This window comes from Python bivittatus, unplaced genomic scaffold (assembly GCF_059951505.1).
Source record: "Python bivittatus isolate LINGU-HERP-01145 unplaced genomic scaffold, Pbiv_v1 ctg000610_np1212, whole genome shotgun sequence".
NCBI classification, from domain to species: domain Eukaryota; kingdom Metazoa; phylum Chordata; class Lepidosauria; order Squamata; family Pythonidae; genus Python; species Python bivittatus.
Genome location: NW_028277088.1, coordinates 8,456,313 through 8,476,216, shown reverse-complemented (window position 1 = coordinate 8,476,216; position 19,904 = coordinate 8,456,313). Strand labels below are relative to the sequence as shown.

The 19,904-nt window shown below is 41.0% G+C and overlaps 1 protein-coding gene across 1 annotated transcript; it reads right to left on the bottom strand.

The window, feature by feature from the left end:
• Nucleotides 1-497: 497 nt before the first annotated feature.
• On the bottom strand, nucleotides 498-17,104 carry NOM1 (nucleolar protein with MIF4G domain 1). The gene is made up of 11 exons (XM_007433847.3): nucleotides 16,127-17,104; nucleotides 14,965-15,089; nucleotides 12,978-13,173; nucleotides 11,771-12,094; nucleotides 10,482-10,592; nucleotides 9,982-10,149; nucleotides 7,343-7,464; nucleotides 5,514-5,646; nucleotides 4,096-4,227; nucleotides 2,332-2,441; nucleotides 498-2,027 (listed from the first exon to the last, which is right to left on the bottom strand). The coding sequence occupies exons 1-11, from the start codon at nucleotides 17,018-17,020 to the stop codon at nucleotides 1,850-1,852; spliced, it is 2,493 nt and encodes an 830-aa protein (XP_007433909.2). The 5' UTR covers nucleotides 17,021-17,104; the 3' UTR covers nucleotides 498-1,849.
• Nucleotides 17,105-19,904: the final 2,800 nt, after the last annotated feature.

Sequence of the window (19,904 nt, the reverse complement as noted above, 5' to 3'; positions counted from 1 at the left end):
ACAAGACCCTCACGTAGATAAAGGGAGGGAGGGGGGAAGCACATTCAGACTTGCAAGATCCAGTTATTATAACCTTGTAACAAAAGTGGTATTGGTCTCAATGACTTTGGTTTTATGGTCTGGTTTAACCTGAAGGGCTGACACTGGTGGTCTCCCATCCAAGTACTAACAAGGCTTTTGCTTAGGGTTTTTTCTTCTTCAGAGATTGGCCAAGTTGCCCACTGCTGCCATCCTGCTGGGCTAAAATGGCCAAGTGGCTCTTATATTACTCCAGCATAATTGTTTGGTGGGCTTGTGTTTTTAGAAATTCACAACTGTTTATAAGCATAGATAAAAAATATTATCAAGGTTAATTGTCTCTTTGCCTAACTATTAGTAATGGAATATAGCAGGTTTTCAAACTTCTTCAGGCTATGGAATCTGTTCGGTCCCCCCCCCCCCCAAGAGGCAAAGCTCTAGTGACACTGGTTGCATTCGAGTGAACGTTTTATTTGCCCTTTGTTCTCATGGAACCCAAGAATTCTTTGGGACAGAGTTTGAAAAATTCTATTATATAGAAATATTGTATACGCTCCATTTATACTTCACAATATTAGCATTTTGTAATCTTAATACAGGTGACTCCTTAAAACAACAGCACTGTTTTTCAGGCTTGCGCAGAGGCCTAACCCCCACCCCACTAAGTTTGCTATGTTTACCAGGCTGGATAAATATTTGTCAAATGTTTCCCCCATTACAGTATGTGGCATAACTTTCCTTTATCCTCTCACCATTCCAGCAATAAGGTTTGTTTTGAATAGAAGACCAAAACTCAAGTGGCATTTGCCACCATTCTACGATGCTTAACAATTCACGTGCTATTTTTGATAATGATCTGTTTGATTTAATGACCCAGGCTAAATTTAGATACCGATGAGGCAGGAAGCCATTAATTTTCTAAATTGCTTCCAAATAAAATTTTCTTTGTAGCGTGATTTAGGAAAATTAGTGAGCAAATGTAATGCCAGAAGCAATCAAATATTTTTGATAAAAAGTTGATGTATGAGACTAAGAATGCTCAAAAGATGAGAGAAGGAAAAGAATTGTAAAATGAGAAGACTATGCGATGAAGAATGAAGTGAACTTGGGAGAGGAGAATTAGAAAACTAAATAAATTATACCAGTAAGACGAATCAGTAATTAAAAAATTATGTTTTAGTTTTACTGAAGTATGATATTCTCATTTACTCTAAGTACAAGATACATCTGATCACTTAGAATGGTAATTTAAAAAAAAAAAAACCAGTGAAGAACTCAGGTTTCTGCATGACAAATCACCACTTTAAGATAGCATAGCAGCTGCATTAATAGTGAGTTATCTGTCAGAGAAAATTTCACTGGGAAAAAATTGCGTATCAAAGTATTAGCCAAACGACTAAATGCGCAAGATAAAAATTTACAAAGAGAATAGAATGGGATGAGAAATATGGAATTACTGGTAATTTGGCCATGTTTACTATTATGTAGCAATCCCATTCACTGCTCCATGTCTGGTTTTATAAGAGGTTCAGTAAGAAAATGTCAAGGTACCTTGGAAATATAATTTTATTTTTTCAAAAATCCCCCAAAAGTTCATTTGTGATTTTGTCTTGTGTTTTAATAATATACTATTAAAATATGTAAAACATCAAAAATCTCAGCATTTATATATGCATATATTTCTAAACTGGGTACAATAGTTTGAATATCAAACCTTAACTAGCTCCACATTTTTGTGAAGAACAATGACATCTGTATATCATATACCACCACAGTCCACAAATATTTTCTCTGTTTTTTGTAAGGGAGACTCGATAAAATATACTTGATATTATAATTTCAGTTTTGACTCTTTTGCTTTCAGTGCTTTAGTTACTAGTTCAATTTTCTCTTTTAGTAAAGCACCTTCTTCAACACGTGTGTGAGCTTGAATATTTTTCATCAAGAAATGGGTAAGGAAAAGCTTCAAGCCTTCATGTAGCATCCCCAACTTGGGGTTGTCAGCCAACCTGGAAGATACACAGAAAACTGTGGTTTAAATAACTTGCATTTCCTTTTAGACATTGCTACATCATGGTTTTAAAAAACAGTATTAGATGAACAAGATTTATATTAATATTCTATGGCTTGGCTGGTTAAGCTACTAAATGCTTCCATTTGGGCTCAACAGCAGAACTGAGATGCTGTAAATGCTTGTTGCCATGTGTAGCCAGAACTATTTATTCATTTAAAAATAAATAAACAAACAAATTCCCTTTTCTAATTGTAAAAATGGCTTGACAAATCCCACTCGGAATACTTGGGAAGACTTACTTTCCAAAGATATGGTTGAGCTCTTCTTGTTCTGTTTTTAGGAATAACGCAGATAACACCTGCCGTAGGAAGTGAACTTTCGGCTTATCTAATTCACTGAATTCAATCACCTAATTAAACAGCAATGGAAGAGCAGGTCAAAGCAAATCCTGTTTAAGAACTCTCATCTAGGTCTGTCTATGCTTCAAAAATGATCTGGATGAGTGCCTTGCATGGACACAGTACCTCTCTGCTAGTTATTAAAGCCACCCGATTGTTCTCAGGCTCAGCAGAGAGGTCCAAAGCCCTTTTTCAAAATCATTTTCAAAGTGTGCGCAATCCTACTGTCAACTTATCAAATTATTTTCAAAATACTATCACTTAGATATACATCTCATGTACATTAATAAAAAAGAAAACTCAGCAGTATTTCCCAAAGCTGGCTTCAATTGCTTGAACTTATAGCAAGAGTTTAAAGTGCAATCATGACTCCAACATAAAAAAAATCTCACACATACTTCCAAGAATATGGTAAAATTTTCATTAACTAATGAACAGTCATTTACTTAAACCTTAAAGCCATTCCACTCCAGTAGCCTGTAAAATACTTTACAGATAGTCCTTGAGTTACAACTGCAATTGCGTGAAGTGCAATGTCATACAACCGCATGGCTTAGCAATGGCAATCCAGACAGTCCCGGCTGTTGTCATAACCCAGGATGCGTGGGTTGTTAAGCAGGAAGCGGAGGGAATCCCAGGTAAAGAGCATGGGGGTGCTGCAGGGGGGTGGGGGAGGCCCTGGTTGGGGGAGGGGTGCTTGGTGTGGCATGAGCTCAGAAAGCCTGGGAAATGAGGGCGTGGGGTGTGTGTGTGCGTGAATGCAGGGAGGCTGGGAAAAGAGGGTGTGGGGTATGTGGTGCATGTGATCACAGGGAGGGCAAGGAAAGAGGGTACGGGGCATGTGTGTGTGCAGGGAAGCTGTGGAAAAATGGCACAGGGGTGCATGCACAGGGAGGCTGAGGAAAGAGGGCACAGGGTGCATGTGATTGCCGGGAGGCCGTGGAAGGGAGGCCGTGGAAGGGAGGCCGTGGAAAGAGGGCGTAGGATAGGTGTGTGCAATCACAGGGATACCAAGGAAAGAGAGCACGGTGTGTGTGTGATCGCAGGGAGGCTGAGGAAAGAGGCTGTAGGGTGCGTGAGATCATAAGGAGGCAGGAAAGAGGGTGCGGGGTACATGCATGTGTGTGTGTGATCGCAGGCAGGTCATGGAAAGAGGGTGTGGGGTGTGTGTGTGGCTGAAGGGGGGGAGGAGGGCACGGTGCACGCAAACAAAGAAAGGCTGGGGGAGGGGAACTTACCCCAGCTACTTGTGACCTTCCTTGCCAGCTTCCCATTGACTTTGCTTGGGGGAAGCTGACAGGGAAGGTTGCAAATGGCGATCACGTGACCACGGGATGCTACAACCAGTCATAAGTGCGAGCTGGTTGCCAGGCACCCAAATTTTGTTGATGTAACTGTGGGGGGACTGCAATGGCTGGAACTTTGAGGACCAGTTGTAAGTCCCTTTGTTCAGCACTATATTAACTTCCAACAGTCATTGAACAAATGGCCATAATTCATGGACTACCTGTACCACCCAAAAACTAACACAAAAAAGAATATGCTGATATTTTTTCTTGAAATATAACTAGTCATATACTCTGCCTGGACAGGAGTTACAGAAAAAAAAATGCGCTATGCATGAACCTAAGAGCTATAAACATTAAAAAAAATAATTCTATTCACCTTGAAGACAGTAAGAGAGAGCGATTTAGTCTTTAGCAGGTGAGTCAAGAGATTAACTAAGTTGGAGAAAGCAGCAGCAGACAAATTTCCCAGATCTCTGATTTTGTCCCACATACTGAACTGGAATGTCATCTAATTCACAAAATAAAAGCAGAAAGCATTGTAATTAAACAATATTTCACCATGTTCCCTAAGAATATGTCTTTTATTCCACAGTTATGCTGACACGCTAAAAGTTGCCAAAGATTGATAGCCACTGCAAGCAATCATTTGGGAGGAGGGCCAAATCCCCCCAGGCCCATGACCTGCTTCTGAGTGCAAATCAAGGTGCTGATGATCATCGATAAAGCCCTTCATGGCACAGGGCCTGGACATTTGCAGGTCTGCCATTCTCCAACTGTTTTTGCCTGTCCAATAAGATCTCACAGGGTCTGTGTGTTCTGGGTCCCATCAATTAAACAATGCCACCTTATGGGACCCAGGAGGCATGCCTTCTCTGTTGCTAGCCTGCCCCATGGAACAGTATCCCTCCTGAGGTCTCTATAGCCCTGACCCTGTTGGCCTCCAGGAAGGAACTTAAGACCTGGTTCTTTCAGCTGGCTTTGAGTTAGATTTATGTGTGATCCTGCTATGTACTAGCAATGGTGTAATAGATCTGATTTGTTCCTCCCAACATGGTTTTTTATGTTTTCAAAATTGTTTAACTCTCTGTAAGCCACCCACAATCGGCAATACGTGTGTGGCCTTAAAAACCAAACAAACAAACAAACAAACAAATGAAATGCAGCACAGCAGAGAGATCTCTTCATTTTCAAGAGGTTTTCTGTTCTTCCTTCTTGCCAGACCTATCGACTAAAAACAGGAGACAGACTATTCCTTTTAGAAGAATAGAAAGGATTCAAAAGCATCAAAGGAAAGAAATTGACTTTGTAGCTCTTCCTGGTCTCAAATTACACTCTATTTTTCAGAAGGCTGAACCAGACTTGAGAACACAAGCAAGTGAATTATTTCTCTTACTTACTGCCCTTTGGTCTTTCCCTCCTTTAAAATTTATTTAAGAATCTGAGAAGAGAGTTGAGATTTGGGGTGAAGGGGAAGACAACACCCTTCATGAATCAGTCTGCAGACCTCCAGCTGTAGAGATGCTGAGATCTTCTGCATACAAAGTGTTGTGCAGCTCAGCTCTGCAGCCTTTTCACATCAGGCTCTCTTATGGGTGGTGTGGGGGAGAGCTTTACAGACACATAGAAGCATTTAACGCCTTTTTGCTTCCTGAAATTCATGACTTAAATAAATATAGGTATTAACTTTAGAACCCATTTATTTATTTAAGTTATTTCTATACTTGATAATATACTTTTTATTCTCAAAAGGTCAACTCTCTAACTGGTAAAGAATAAGATAAGCTTTTTACTCACCTGAAATCGCCTTTCATATTCACAGAACTTGGCAGATAAATACGCGTAGAAGGGATTGTAAGTCTTCTCTTGCAGGCAACAATCTATGAGGATATGGACAATCTCTCTCTCCTGCTGATCTTTAAGCTTAAGCCTAATGCATGAAATGCCATAATGAAAGCTCTGTTTTCTGAACTTTTTATATAGAAACATTCTAAAAACAGTTTTTGCCAGCCCAAGAACCATAATTAGTCCCTTCTGGAATAGTCTAGATAAATCTAGGACAGTGTTTTTCAAACTTGGCAGCTTTAAGATGTGTGGACTTCAATTCCCAGAATTCCTCAGCCAGCATGTGGGAAATTCTGGGAATTGAAGTCCACACATCTTAAAGTTGCCAAGTTTGAAAAACACTGATCTAGTACTTGACTGTGGGATATTTCTATTTTATTTTTCTCCATTCGGGTAATTTTTGATCTGTTGGACTAAACCTTCCACCAGGATGGCCTCTAATTGAGGAAGGCTTTTGTATATATGGTTAAAAAAATATGCGTTCCTGCAGATTGGGTAGAATTGGGGGCAAAGCTCACAATATTATAATTTTTTTAAAACATGCAAGGGTTGTAGGAAGGAGTCTAGGTTGCATTCATATTTAAATGCTCTGGCAATCAAAAGGACTGAAGAAAAGGCTCCCTTAAATTTCCAGATTATAATCACCCTGATACAGAATAAAGAAGTTACTAGTGGCAGTTACTGAGGAGAAACTATCTTCCAAGTTTTTTTAATTCCTAATTGAGGGTGTTGGGAATCTCAACCCAACTAATTATAAAAATATAATCAGCATTAATGAGTCCTCACTGGCTGTCTCAGCAGAAAGTCTGGCAGGAGCGAACAGTATTCTTTCTCACAGAGCTGGACCACAAAAGAAAATTAAGACCAGTTGGCAGGGAAAACTCTTAACTTGGGCAGTACCTGTCCTGTCCAAATAAGTCTGATTTAGCCTTCCTGTCAAAGGCTTGGCAGTACTACAGTCAATTAAAATGAAAAATGCTTAATATTATAATGCAGAGTATATGAAGCACAAACATTTGCATCATTTTATTTTTTTAATCTAGTTTTTAATTTTGAGATGAACTACCTGCCTCTTTTGTTAAGACGGAAGTGCTCCACTTTATACTAAGCTATATTTCAATGAGGTCAATGGAATAAAAGCTGCAATTTAGGACAAACAACGCCACAGAAAATTCCCTGGGATGTTATCAGCCAAAAAGATCAAAGAGATGCAATTAAATTCTAGATCCAGATGCTGAAAGCATATAGAAGTAGATGCAGAGTTATGTCAAAAATCTCAATTCCTTCATACAGAGAGAGAGACTATTTTGTGTATATTACTGCTAAACAAAACACATATTATGATAGACAGCTATTTGTTCAGTAGCTTAACTTATTCGCAGCTGAAGACTCAATTTCTCCATTAAGCAGATACTTCACAGTTCTTAAACAACACATTTAACAATGCTTTGCCTCTTAATCTATGGGTCCTCTGGGTACATTTGTGTATATTTCTTTACCATAAGCAGGTTCTCATGTAAGTAGCGCATAAATATCACAACTGGTCTAGCTGATCCATGGAGACAGGATTCAGATTAGCTGTTCTTAGAGAAGACTCAGACTTAAGTCCTGCCTAACTCTGGGGCTAATTATTGTTAGCGATATTGCTCCTTGTCTCTTATTCAGTTTCTTTGCATCAAGCAGGAGAAACCCTCTTTTATCTATCTTTTGTAGCCATCACATTTCCGTTTGTGTTCCTGAAAATATCAGTGAGTGTTCTGCCCTGATGAGTACATACTTACTTTAAAAGATTTTCAAAAGCATCCAAAAAATCTTCACTTGTCATCAAAATACAAAATATATTTCTCCTGATATCAGTATTCATCCTCTGCTTATGAGCAAGTTTCAGAATCTTTGAGCTTACCTGAAGGGTTGAGAATTAAACATTCTGTAAATTATAAATACTTATTTTTAAAAATCGTGTCTTTGATGCTTCAGGTACATAAAGAACAGGAGCAAAGTCAACAACGAGGCTGGTATGCTCCTAGCTTTTCCCAGCCATGTATTATGTAGTACAATGGGTCAGGAACAGGAGGAGGAGATGTAGCTATGAGTCATAAGAACAATCTCAGTTATATTACAGTCTTTAACCTTCCATAGTTGGCTTATGGTGATCAAAGAATGATTGCTTTTCAGCTGCAAGCAGTCCTTGAGAAAGCAAATTATCTTAACCCATTTGAAACTGGTTTCAGAATGAAGCTGAACTTGCCTTGCTTGGGCAAATGGATTATCTTTGTCTGAGGACTGACTGAGGGAATGTGATGCTGAGTTTTCTTGACCTCCCTGTGACTTTCCATAACATCACCACTGTATTCTTTTGGACTGTGTGAGGAGGTACTGGCCTGCGCTGGTTTTGCTATTCTCTCACATAGATTTCAAATGGTGTGATTTGGGATGGCTGATCTTTGAAATGGGAGTTATTATATAAATTGTCCTCTCAGGGTTCCCTTCTGCCTTCAGTGATTTTCAGCATCTACGTGAAACTATGCGGAGAGATCATCAGAAGATTTTGAATGGGGTGCTGACAGTATGCTGATGACAATTAAATCTATTTCACTGTAACATCTTCAGAGATTCTGGTTCCCCCCAAAACCTGCCTGCAATTGGTAATGGATCGGATGAGGGATAACAACTGAATCTAGAGAAGACAGAGGTGCTTATGATCAGGAGCGACAATAACAGATCTCCCAGGAGCACCTTTAAGGCATCTTAAGGTGGTTAAGTACTTATCTTTAAGACATCAGCATCACTTCTGGAAAGAAAATGACCTTCAAACTGGGCTGCAGGCACTGGTAAGCCTCCTGCTTCATTAGCGTAACATATTTTAGGTGGGGTTGACTTTGTGTCTTTTTTGGAAACTTCAGTTGATGAAGAACTCAACAGCTGGGCTGCATTCACAGACCATGTTAAACCTGCTGCTAAAAGTGAGGCTTCCCAATTTGTTTCTGGGCAGAATTTAAATGACCAATTATTAACTTTAAACCTCTGTATAAAATGACTCCAGGCTATTTAAGACAGCACCTCTTTTCGTATGAGCTTCCTGCCCCCTGAGATTATCCAAGGAGATCTGGCTACAGTTCTGTTGGTTCTTCTTCCCATTATTTGGAGCCAAGCTTTTTCTGTAGCTGTCCCAGTTCTTTGGGGTGCTACAAAGTAGACAGACCTTGTCTCCTTGTTTGCCTCTCAAAAGGCAACTGATTTTATTCAGTTTGTAGTATCTACGATTTTAATTTGATTTTACTGGAATCACTGAGAGACCTCATCAGTAGGGGTAGAGTAAGTTTAATAAATACGAAATAATAAAGCCTAAATAATAAATAATAAAGCCTAAATAATAAAGCCTAAGCTTTAAGCTTTCATGGAAGCAAGGTGAGTAATTCCTTAGGAAACTCCACTGTTTTTTTAAAAAATGGCAGGTTTTTGTGCCAAATTAAATAGTATATTTCCAATATTTTGAAGAAGCTTGCTTGGACTTCTATTTTGAAGAAAAAGAAGACAAGAGGATATCCATCTGAAATTATCTCCTGATCCAGATCCTGAACCATTTTCCTGACCCTTGTTATTATTTGGCTCTGAAGTTTTTTTTAAAATAGTAATCAATTTCTTTCAAGGACAATAGCAACTAGGGATATGTGACTTTTCACAGAAGCGGATCTAGGTCTCTAATCCATATAGGGAATCTGTGATAACTTTTCTTCAAAAAAAAAAAAAAAGATAATTTAAGCACACTTCTTTGAAAAACAACTCCATGTATGTACAAGATCTGTTTTTCTGGGAATGAAATATTCTGGAGAATTCCAGAACATTCTGATTTTTCTCCAGACCACGCCAATGGAGTCATTCTGGGACCCACAGTTGGACTGGCATGATCTGGAGGTGAAACAGAATGTAGGTTCTGCACATCTGTAATGAACATAAAAGCTGGATTAAGACATCATTTTAAGTAATAACGTGATTTACCTGGATGCCTTTGGGTTAGTATTTGTCAACAAATCATGGCTAAGGTTTCTCTAGTATGCTAGTAATGGTGTTTCCAGACAGATTATTGTTGACCATTGTGTGGGAACTGAATAATGTTTGCAACTGAGCATTCAGACTTAGAAGTAAAGGAAGTGGGGAGATATAAAACAAAACAAAACACAGCCTTTTCACTCTGGTAGACATGAAAAAGAGGAAGCTCCCACTCATTATGGCAATGTAAGATTAGTATTTTCTACTTCAGTCACCACTGAATAGATTTTGAAACAAATCAATTTCCAAGCAACTCCACTACCATCATACTGTACTCATATATGTTAATAAAGAAACTTACTGGAAGAAAAAAAGCATACTGAGAAATTGTTTAAACCATAGTGTTAAAAAGATATTAGCGTACCATTACCTTTCCCACAGGTAGTATTTGATCAATTTTGTTGCTGGTGCTGTCAACCATTGGGGCACCAGTCCAAGAGGATCCAACAATCCACCAGCGACCAACCTGATCAGCTGTGAGGAGAGACTCCAACGACACACGAAGTTGAGATTCTTTTCCGGAACTATTATTGTGAGTCTGTAGAAAAAGAAGAGTGTTCACACAGACCCTTTTTTAAAAATAAAGATATTTATATTGAAAGGCTGGTCAGTATAATTACTGTTCATCTTCCCTACACTCAAATGTAACTGGAAGACCAAAACTGTGTTTTATTTGACACTGGGCTCTTTTTAAATAAGTGACAAACCCATCAGTCAATTCTTTTCCTGTAAACTTAATTGTATTTTGCTGTAATTTAATATTAATAGGTCCAAAATCTTCATAATATTAGTAACAGTTTCTACTATTGTTCAGATTCTATTAAGAGAATATAGATTTTAAAAAAGGAATAAATGTTTTCTCTACTTTACCAGTGTTCTCAGCAGCTTTCGTAATTTTTCAACTGGCTCTGGATCATAACCAGGAATTTTCCTCATGTCATTATTTTTTAGCGCCAACATAATCTCCAACATAAAGCGAACCTTTTGAAAAAATATAATAGGCCTGCATTATTATTCTAAAGCCTAAAATGGCAACTTTCCTAACAGAAATATGAAAAACAGACTACAGCTAAGCTACCATTTTATACTGAACTCCACAACTGATATTAAAACTTGCCCAACAAAATAAAAAATGTCACTGAGTTCCTTCCCCAGCCATTATTATTTTACTAATTTTAAAAAGTTCCGTTTAGTAGGGGATGCTCAAACCTGTAAAAAACATTGCACCGCTGAGCTGAGCTCCTGATGACTCCTGATGACATTCTATAGCACAGACCTGGATGTTTATATTACCTAGAACACGCCTAAGCATAGCCTTGTTTTTATACAATATAATCACTAAGAATTATTACTCTTAAGTAAGCCAACCTCTTTTCAATGCAGTCTTCAACCAAAAAAGAATAACAACTCTGATCCACCTTAACAGATCTGTTGGAAAAAGGCCTGAAATAATATAAACGTATTTGAAAAGCCAAGTATTTACAATGAGATGTTGATGGTATCGCACACTTCCATCCATCTGATATGCATAAGGTCATCCACGTATCATTGTCTGTGCTACTGGGTGGAAGAGGAGAAATATGACCTCCAGTTTTCTGTCCTCTCTGCTTAAACAGGAACACTCCATTATGCTACTGGTCTCCCAATACAACAGTTTGATGACAAAGAGGTACAGCTTTAGTAGCTAATCAAAGATAGAAAATGGAATTCCTTCCTATTGTATCTCAGCAATGGCAAACTGCATTTTCCTTGTATAAATGTATTAAAGCTATTGCCAACGTATCCTCATAATAAGAATGTTCTAAAACAGTGTTTCTCAAACCTGGCACCTTTAAGATGTGTGGATCAACTCCCAGAATTCCCCAGCCAGCAAATGTTCCACCACTTATTAGTAACTGGTTGTTATATAAACTATCTATTTCCAATTAATTCACCATAGCTTGCTATACTGGAATTTATTTTTATTATTCTTTATGGCCATCATCTGGCAATCACCCTAACCCTCTAGTTCAGTGTTTTTCAAACTGCAACTTTAAGATAGATGGACTTCAACTTTGGCTGGCTGGGGAATTCTGGGAGTTGAAGTCCACCCATCTTAAAGTTGCTAAGTTTGAGAAACACTGCTCTAAAATCTCTTTTTTTAAAAAATGTATTCATACCCTTGACTGGTCCTGGAATTGTTTCCCTACTGCATTCGCTTTTTTCTGGGCCTCAGTGATAAGTTCTTTCAGTGCTAGAGCATCATCTTTCCTCAAGGAAAAGCCCACATTCTTCAGCAGCAGCAGAATTAGTTCAATATCCTTTCCGGAAAAAGTGCTAACAAACTTCTTTAAGATGTCAAAAATCAGCAGTGAATGCACTACATAAAAGTTGTACAAATTAGCAATTAAGATAAGCAGGTTCTCGCATTCTTTTCCTTCGGCTTCACTTTTGTAGACATCATCAAATTTCCTCACCACGGTTTCCAAAAAGTGAGCACCAACCTGGAATAGTTTAACACACGTGCAGACACAGAAAAGATCTATGAATATTGATTGGTTAAGTATTTCAGAAAGGAAACCTAACAATAACTAAAACCTGTGGCCCTAAAACCTGCTAACCAGCAATTTAGAAAAGGGCATTATCGTCAGCTACACTAAAATGATATTGCTAACTAGTGATGTATATAACCTACCCTACCCAGATCTGTTAGTTTTGCATAGATCTGGTATTAATTATTGGACTACACTATCATTGGACAGGTAGCCTTTTCAGTTAAACCTATGCCTTTTAATCTGCAGTGGTTTAATCTTCACTGCTTCGCTTAATGACCGAGTTGCTGGTCCCAATGTGGTTGCTAAAGGAGGACGACCTGTATTTAATATAATTTTATACTTCTTACTCTCCTCTCCATTTATCTTCATGACAATCTTGTGACGTAAACCGAACTGGCAAGGAGTCACTGGGTGAGCATTTGAACTCAGGACTCTCTACTCTAATTCAACATTTTCAGCACTGTAACACACCAGTTCTGTCACCAGCAATATATTTAATGTATTATTACTGTAAGTTTTCATAAGAATGCTTCACATTTGACACTTGAGGTAAAAGGTGGAGATTAAATTTAGAAAACAAGTAAAATATATAAAATTAACCTTTCTTCTTCTCTCACCACATATCTTCCACTGGGGGAGTTAAAAAAATTAATCAAAGGGTGGAATGTCATTTTGTTAGGTCTAGCTTCTTAGTTTAATATATCATAACATGCACAGGCACCAGGATGTTGTGAAAGTACCAGAACATAATTAGTGCCTAATAATGAAAAAAAGTTTTTACTACATTCCCAACTTGTATAAGACAAATTAAAGAAATGTCAAGAAAAGTTACCTCGATTCCCACAGTCTGATGAAGAACACTAACCAAAAGAACATGCTCCGACAGCAGTCTGGAAGGTACTGCTGATTCCATAACACAAGCACAGATAAGAATATTTGTTAATGTTTCATTCATATCTTTTCTACTGTTTGTCATATACAGTTCTTCCAACTGCCCACTTATAGAAGCTAGATTTGGTTCGCTCAACCTAGTGGGAAACAATTACATAAGAGTAAAATTAAACTTTTTTTTTATTAAAGTTAAACACCTATGGGTGTTTAAAGCATATCTTGACGTATTTTTGGATTTTCCTTATTTTAATTTCTAAGTACACACTCCATCTAAATCTGGTCTGGGCTATTATTTTATGTATTTATTTTTAGTCCAAAAATAAAGAAAATCTGCATGTTATTCATCACTTCCTGTTGTGTGGTGACTTTCTGTATTCAGCCTAATATAGGCTTTTTGGTGCACATCTTTTACAAATACATGCTTTTCTGTGTGATGCTAGAAAAACAATCACTACAAAATCCTAAGGATTCTATAATGGTGGCAAAAATGGAAAGAAAGAAGGTGTAACGAGCTGCCACCTGTTGATCCCAAATCCAGCAACTTTCCTTGCAACCAATATTGATTCAAAAGAAAGTTCATTTATTGAGAATGTACAGATGTACATTTGTACAGATCCAAAGCATTGCTAAGACTGATCAAAAGCGCGCCAAAAGCTGTTTTTCTTACTCCCCCGCCCCCCCACATCGCCCTTAGCTCTTGGTCCTCTGATTCTCTTGCTGGTATGACCTTGAGCATGCCAGAGCTTGTGATAAGGAGCCATCTGCTTTAAACGGTTTCTCATTCCTACTCCCCCCCCCTTTTCAATGGCAGAATCGCAGCATGTAAAAAACCATTTTTTTCCTTTAAACTAGCCATTTAATAATCTATTATAAAATCTTGCGAGGATTCTGACAGAAGGGGATGATCCATAGCAAACTGATGGACTCAATTACAGCAGTGATGGGTGCACTGTTGGAAGACCTGAAGGACCAAGTTGGGGACAGATCATCCTGGAGAAGGTTTATCTATGTAGTCACTAAGAGTTAGCTCTGACTTGAAGGCACATAATCAAGAAAGCTACAGAGGAATATAGTAAATGGTGTTGCTATAAACTAGATTTAGCTATATTCTTTCTTTAAATCACTCCTTTAATTTCTTTGGATGACTACTTCTTACTCTTTTACTTTGCATAACATTGCTTATCCCCCAAAAGAAATAGCAATGATAGATGTGTATCTATGTATCTATCTATCTCACCTTAAGAGGTTTCATTCTGGTATTTTATTTCATTTGACAGTCCGCAAATTCTTCCCTCAGGAAACAAGTGCAATGCAGAAATATAGGATGAGAGATACCTGGCCCAGTAACTGAACTTGTGAAACTTGCAGCTATACAAGTAAGAATTCCACTCTCTTGTACATCTTGACTACTGTGTTAAGTTCTGAGGAACTGTACTTGAAGGATTTAGACAAATTGGTCTACGTTCACAAAATAGCAGTGAGCATGATCAAGTGGTTTGAAACCAAGTCATATGAAGAGAGGCTGAATAAACTGAGAAAGTTTTACTTGCAGAAAAAAAACGGGAAGCTAACACAGGTTGTCATACAGAAGGAGTTCAAGAGATTAGTCTTTAAGACAGGATCTTAAAGGAAGATTCTGGTTGAACATTAGGAAAAAAAAATATTTTGAACAGTAAGAGCAATTTGAAAGGAGAACCGATTACCTAGAAAAGTAATGGATGTATTAAAGCAAAGGCTAGATGGTGTTTGGATTTACTTTGGATTTTTGTCCTGAGTAGGAGATTGGACTCTCTGGCCCCTTCCAACTCTATGATTCTAAGCCAGATCTGATGAGCTAATGAAAGAGTGAAAACAAATCACAGTAGTGCAAATGAGATGGACAGAAAATGTAATTCCTCTAAGGAAAATTAGCACAAGTTCAATGTTACCTATTAATTAGACCTTTCACTGTTTTCTTTAGCCTTTCTAATTCTTCTCTCTTTTTGGCATCTATTGGCTCTTCAGGAATTCGCATTTGAGGAGGAACACACTTTGCAGCATCTTGGCTAGGATTCTAAACAAAAACAAAGGCAAACTTGTTTTATTAAACAACTTCATGATTAAGAATGAAAACAAGTATTTTTCGTATTGTATTATCAGCAATGAGAACATTTGTGCACAAACCTTTTAGATAACCACTGTTAAGCAATACAGATAGTCCTTAATGACCATTCGTTTAGCGACTGTTTGAAGTTACAATGGCACTAAAGTGACTTACAACCAGTGCCCGAAGTTACGACTGTCACAGCACCCCCACTATCACATGACTGTGATCTGGGCACTTGGCAATCAGCTTGCACTTACGATGGCTGCAGCGTCCCAGGGTCATGAAATCACCATTTGCAACCTACCCAGCAAGCTTCTGGCAAAATTAATGGGAACCGTGTGATTTGCTTAATGACCATGTGATTCATTCAATGACCACTGCAACAAATTTGTAAAATTGGGTCTGGTCACGTGATGATTCGTTTAATGACTGCATCGCTTAGCAACCTAAATTCCAGTCCCAACTGTGATTGTTAAGTGAGGATTACCTGTAACTGACAATTAAAAAAAAGTTTATGCTCCTGAACCTCAAACTATCAATGGCGACCATGAGAAATACACGTCACAATGTGCGTGCTTATAAGGTAGCTGGATCACTGACTGAAATTGGACTCCTCACCCATTCTGCTCAGAGTTGTTTACTCAATGTGGTTTAATTATTATTAATCCTGCCTTTTTAAAAACATATAACTCAAGCCAGAGGACATACCTAACACTCCTGTCTCCTATTTTCCCCACAACACCCTTGTGAGGTGGGTTGGGCTGAGAAAGAGTGAATGCCCCAAAGTCACCCAGTTCCTTTCATGCCTAAGGGAGGATTATAACTCCCAGCCAGCTGGTTTCTAGACCAGCCTTTTAACCACTACACCAAACTGCCTCTCCACTTGGCCACATCTGGGGGGCTTCAGCAGCCTTTATACCACCTTTCCCCAATCAGGCCTCCACGCTTGGCAAGACGGGAGCCGCAGCGGAAACCAAAGGAAGGGAGGGCACCGGTATACACACCCCCTCTGACTCCCTGGGAGCTGCGGGTTCCTCGGCTGCCGCCTCCGGGCTTCCCCAGACAGGGGACTCCCCTTCTCCGTCTTCACTTTCACCTTCTCCTTCCTCGGGGCTGGAGTCCCCTGAGCTTCCCGCCTCGTCCTGGCCCTCCTCCGCCGGGCGCAGGCGTCCTTCCTCCGCCCCGCTCCCTTCCCCCTCTTCGTCCTCCTCGCCGCTCTCGTAGAGGCCCGAGAAAGCGGCCTCGGACTTCAGCGCTCCCAGCACATAATCCAGCCCGTCCCGGGCGAAGCTTTGTGGCAGGGGCGCCGCCGCCGCCGCCGCCGCCGCCCCCTCCTGGCCGAGCCCTCGCCGCTTCTTGCGGCGCTTGCGGAGCCCCAGCTGCCGCTCCAGGCGACGGATTTCCCGATCCTCCGCCTCGTTGGCGGCGAGCAGGGCTCTTTTGCGCGCCGCGGAGGGAGCGGCCGGGGGCGGCTTGGCCGGCGCCCGGGCCTTCCCCGGCGCTGGCGGCTGCTGCTTTTCTTCTTTTCCTTCCTCTGCCTGCGCCGGTGGCGGCGGGGTCTTCTTTGCCGCGGGGGCTGCCCGGGAGGGGAGCGGGCTCTCCGCCTCCCCCTGGCCGTTCAGGAGCCGCCGCCGCCGCCCGCGCTTCAGCTTGCGCTTCTCTCGCCTCGCTTCCCGTCGGTTCCTGCGGCCGCTCCACGCCGGCTGCCGAGGAGACCCGGAGGGCCCGCCGCCTTCGGACCCCGCCGCGGCCTCCACAAACTCCCTCACCGCCAACCCCAGTTTGTGGAGCTTCCCGGCCAGCGGCTGCTTCTTCTGCGGTTGCCGCCTTCCTCCGCCTTTCCCCTTGGCTGCCTGGCTGCCCCCAGCCGCCGAGGAGGAGCAGGCCGCCGGCCTCATGGCCCCGGCCTCCGCCGCTCGTCCTCACGCCTTGCGCCTCCTGGGCGCCGCCATATTGGGAGCCCCCGTGCGAGAGGCGGGATTGCGGCCTCATGAAAGAAGCCGTGGGGGCAGCGCCCCCTGTTGGAAACCCTGACCGGGTCCCATCAAGGTTGCGCCCTCTCAATGAACGCTGGGAAATGTAGTTTAAAAGGCTTCGGGGACTAAACCAGGTGTTCATAACCTGCCCTTGCTCATGGCCCCCTTCTGAGCCTCCTATACCTCTGTGAACCCCCCATAGGCTCTGTTAGGTGGAAAAAAGGTCCTTTATCACCTGCACTTCTTATTTACCTAAAATGGTGTTTCTTGACCTTGGCAACTTTGAGGTGTGTGGACTTCAACTCCCAGAATTCCCCAGCCAGCATGGGGGAATTCTGGGAATTGAAGTGTACACATCTTAAAGTCGCCAAGGATGAGAGACACTGGTGTAAACTGTACCATATAAAAACTAGAAAAGGGGTCTGGCCCCCTGGGGGGCCATATGACCCACTTGAGAGCCCATGGACTACACTAATTCCTTATGCAGAAGTTCCCAACAATCTTTGGGAGAAGTGGTTGGAGGTTTAGCCATGATGGCTACTGATCAGCCACAAATGTTAGTTACAAGGGGTTCCTATAACGTCAAAGTACAGACACAGGCACCAGAGGCAAGGTTACCTTTCTACCAGCATTTAGTAAGAATTCTAGGATTAATCTACCTGCCTTTGTTTTTCGCTATTTATTCATTTTAAAAAATATACTATTTTTCTTTTACATCAGGGTTAACCTAGGTCAGGATGGACAGTTTTCTTATGGCTGGGGCTGTTCTTCTTTTTTTTTTTTAAAGCCTCGTAGATACATGGATGGTGATGTCAGAAAAATACCAGTTTTCCCCCTATAATCCTCCCCCTTCCCCCCCGACAGATTTGAATGTTTTGGTCCCAGGGCTACCTGGGGGCTCAAAAGTTGTGGTGAGAAGTTCTGTGCAGCCCCTGAATGGTTTTACAGTATATAGTTCTAGGTAACTCACATCACCAGCAGTGCAGAAGGTTGAAATGATAGTCATGACAGCAGCCGTAAAATGAATTAAGATACTAAAATAACAGTTCGATTAAAGTCAATAATAGAATGACTTGATGAAAGCCCATCTCAAAAGGAAGGACTTCAGCAACTTCTCTTTGACTGGTTACTGCATGGAAGAGGTGGAATTTCTGCCACTGCTCTTCACGTCCTTAACTAAAGTCAGTATCCAGTATTCTTTGTGGTTAAATCCATGGCAGCTAAATCAGTATATAATCAATGGGCTCCGTTCAGAAGGCTCTTTCAAGTTGTGCAATAGTTTCAAAACTCCTCCTGCTCCTGTCGCCCTTACGTCAAATCCCCAGGGTGTCCGAAGGTTTTCCCGCTTTGTAAAAATAGAAAGGGTAGGCATTAGTGGGAAGGGTCAGGAAAGACCTCTTGGAAATGTAAACCGGTAAACCGTCCTGCGCAAAATTAGCATGGGCTACATTCTGTACCATGGTTGTTTCCCCCCTTCCATAAGAGGCAGCCATAGGAGAAGAAAACGCTGCTCCCGACGTGCAGCTCCACGGATTGGAGAATATCTTGGTAAGTTGTAGAAGTTCTGGAGCAGTGTTTCTCAACCTGGGCAACTTTAAGATGTGTGGACTTCAACTCCCAGAATTCCCCAGCCAGCATGGCTGGCTGGGGAATTCTGGGAGTTGAAGTCCACACATCTTAGAGTTGCCCAGGTTGAGAAACACAGCTCTGGAGAGAGGAACAGAGTTGTGATAAGAGAAGAGGTCTAATTAATACGCAGAACCATTGGAAAATTCCAGAGCTCCCTCAGTGATCAAGGTGTCAAATTAAGCCCTGCTTTTTTCACCGCACCAACTCAGTTCACGTGAACTGGGTTTATTGGACATTGCATTCTTGTGCGTGTGAGCACTTTGGAGAGGCTGGGAGAGCAGTCAAGTTTCCCTTGCTTCCTTGCTTTATTTGTGTCCTCCAAGATAATGGCCTAAAGGTGAAATGGAAACAGGATTATGTCTAGCCAGCCTTCAGTCAAAATGCTGGTTACTGCCAACAAGGATTCTAGTTGCCAACTGTCTTATTTGTATCCACCACAGTGGTGAGCCTGGAGTGGACGCGGTGTCCTCGGGCTTCAGTCCCAAAGCTGTCATTTCTTGTCCTTCTAAATACTGAACATTGGTATCCTGCTCTGGCTGCAAAACTTTAATAACTCATTAATTTTTAGAAGATGGTTTGTTAGCATCTGTGCCTTTCTCCTTTTTCAGTCATTACATCATGTATCTGAGGTGGCAGGCGCACTGAACAAATAGCTTCTCAGTTCCAAGACAAAATCCTTTATACCTAATGAATATTTCTCATTTGTTGGCACAAGAGGTTCTGCTGATCTTTCAAAGTATTCAGACGCCATATTTCTAACTTGTTTTAAAGAGCACTTTCCTCATACACAATTTCTTAGGCGTACATCAGAGCTGTCCCACAATCCCAGGAAAAGATGGGGCTGTTTTGCAGAGTTACGCGTGGGGCTGTTTGCCTCCTTGACGGTTGCGAAACCCCTTTTTTGGGAATTGAATCCAGAGCACCACCTGTCATTTTAAGGTTTATGATACAGATTTCTTGTGTTTCAGCTTCAGAATTAATTTCTGTCCATCCAGGGAGATCGGGCAGAGTGGGTGTGCTTTGGGTGCCATTAATTAAGCAGTTTCACTTAACGAGATCCAGGAAGCGTGCTTCCTCTGTTGTGGTACCTATCCTCTGGAATGAGGTCCTCCCAGAAATCTAGATGGTCCCCACCCTCCAGGAAGCTACTGTTGGAAGGGATTTTCTTTATATGCTT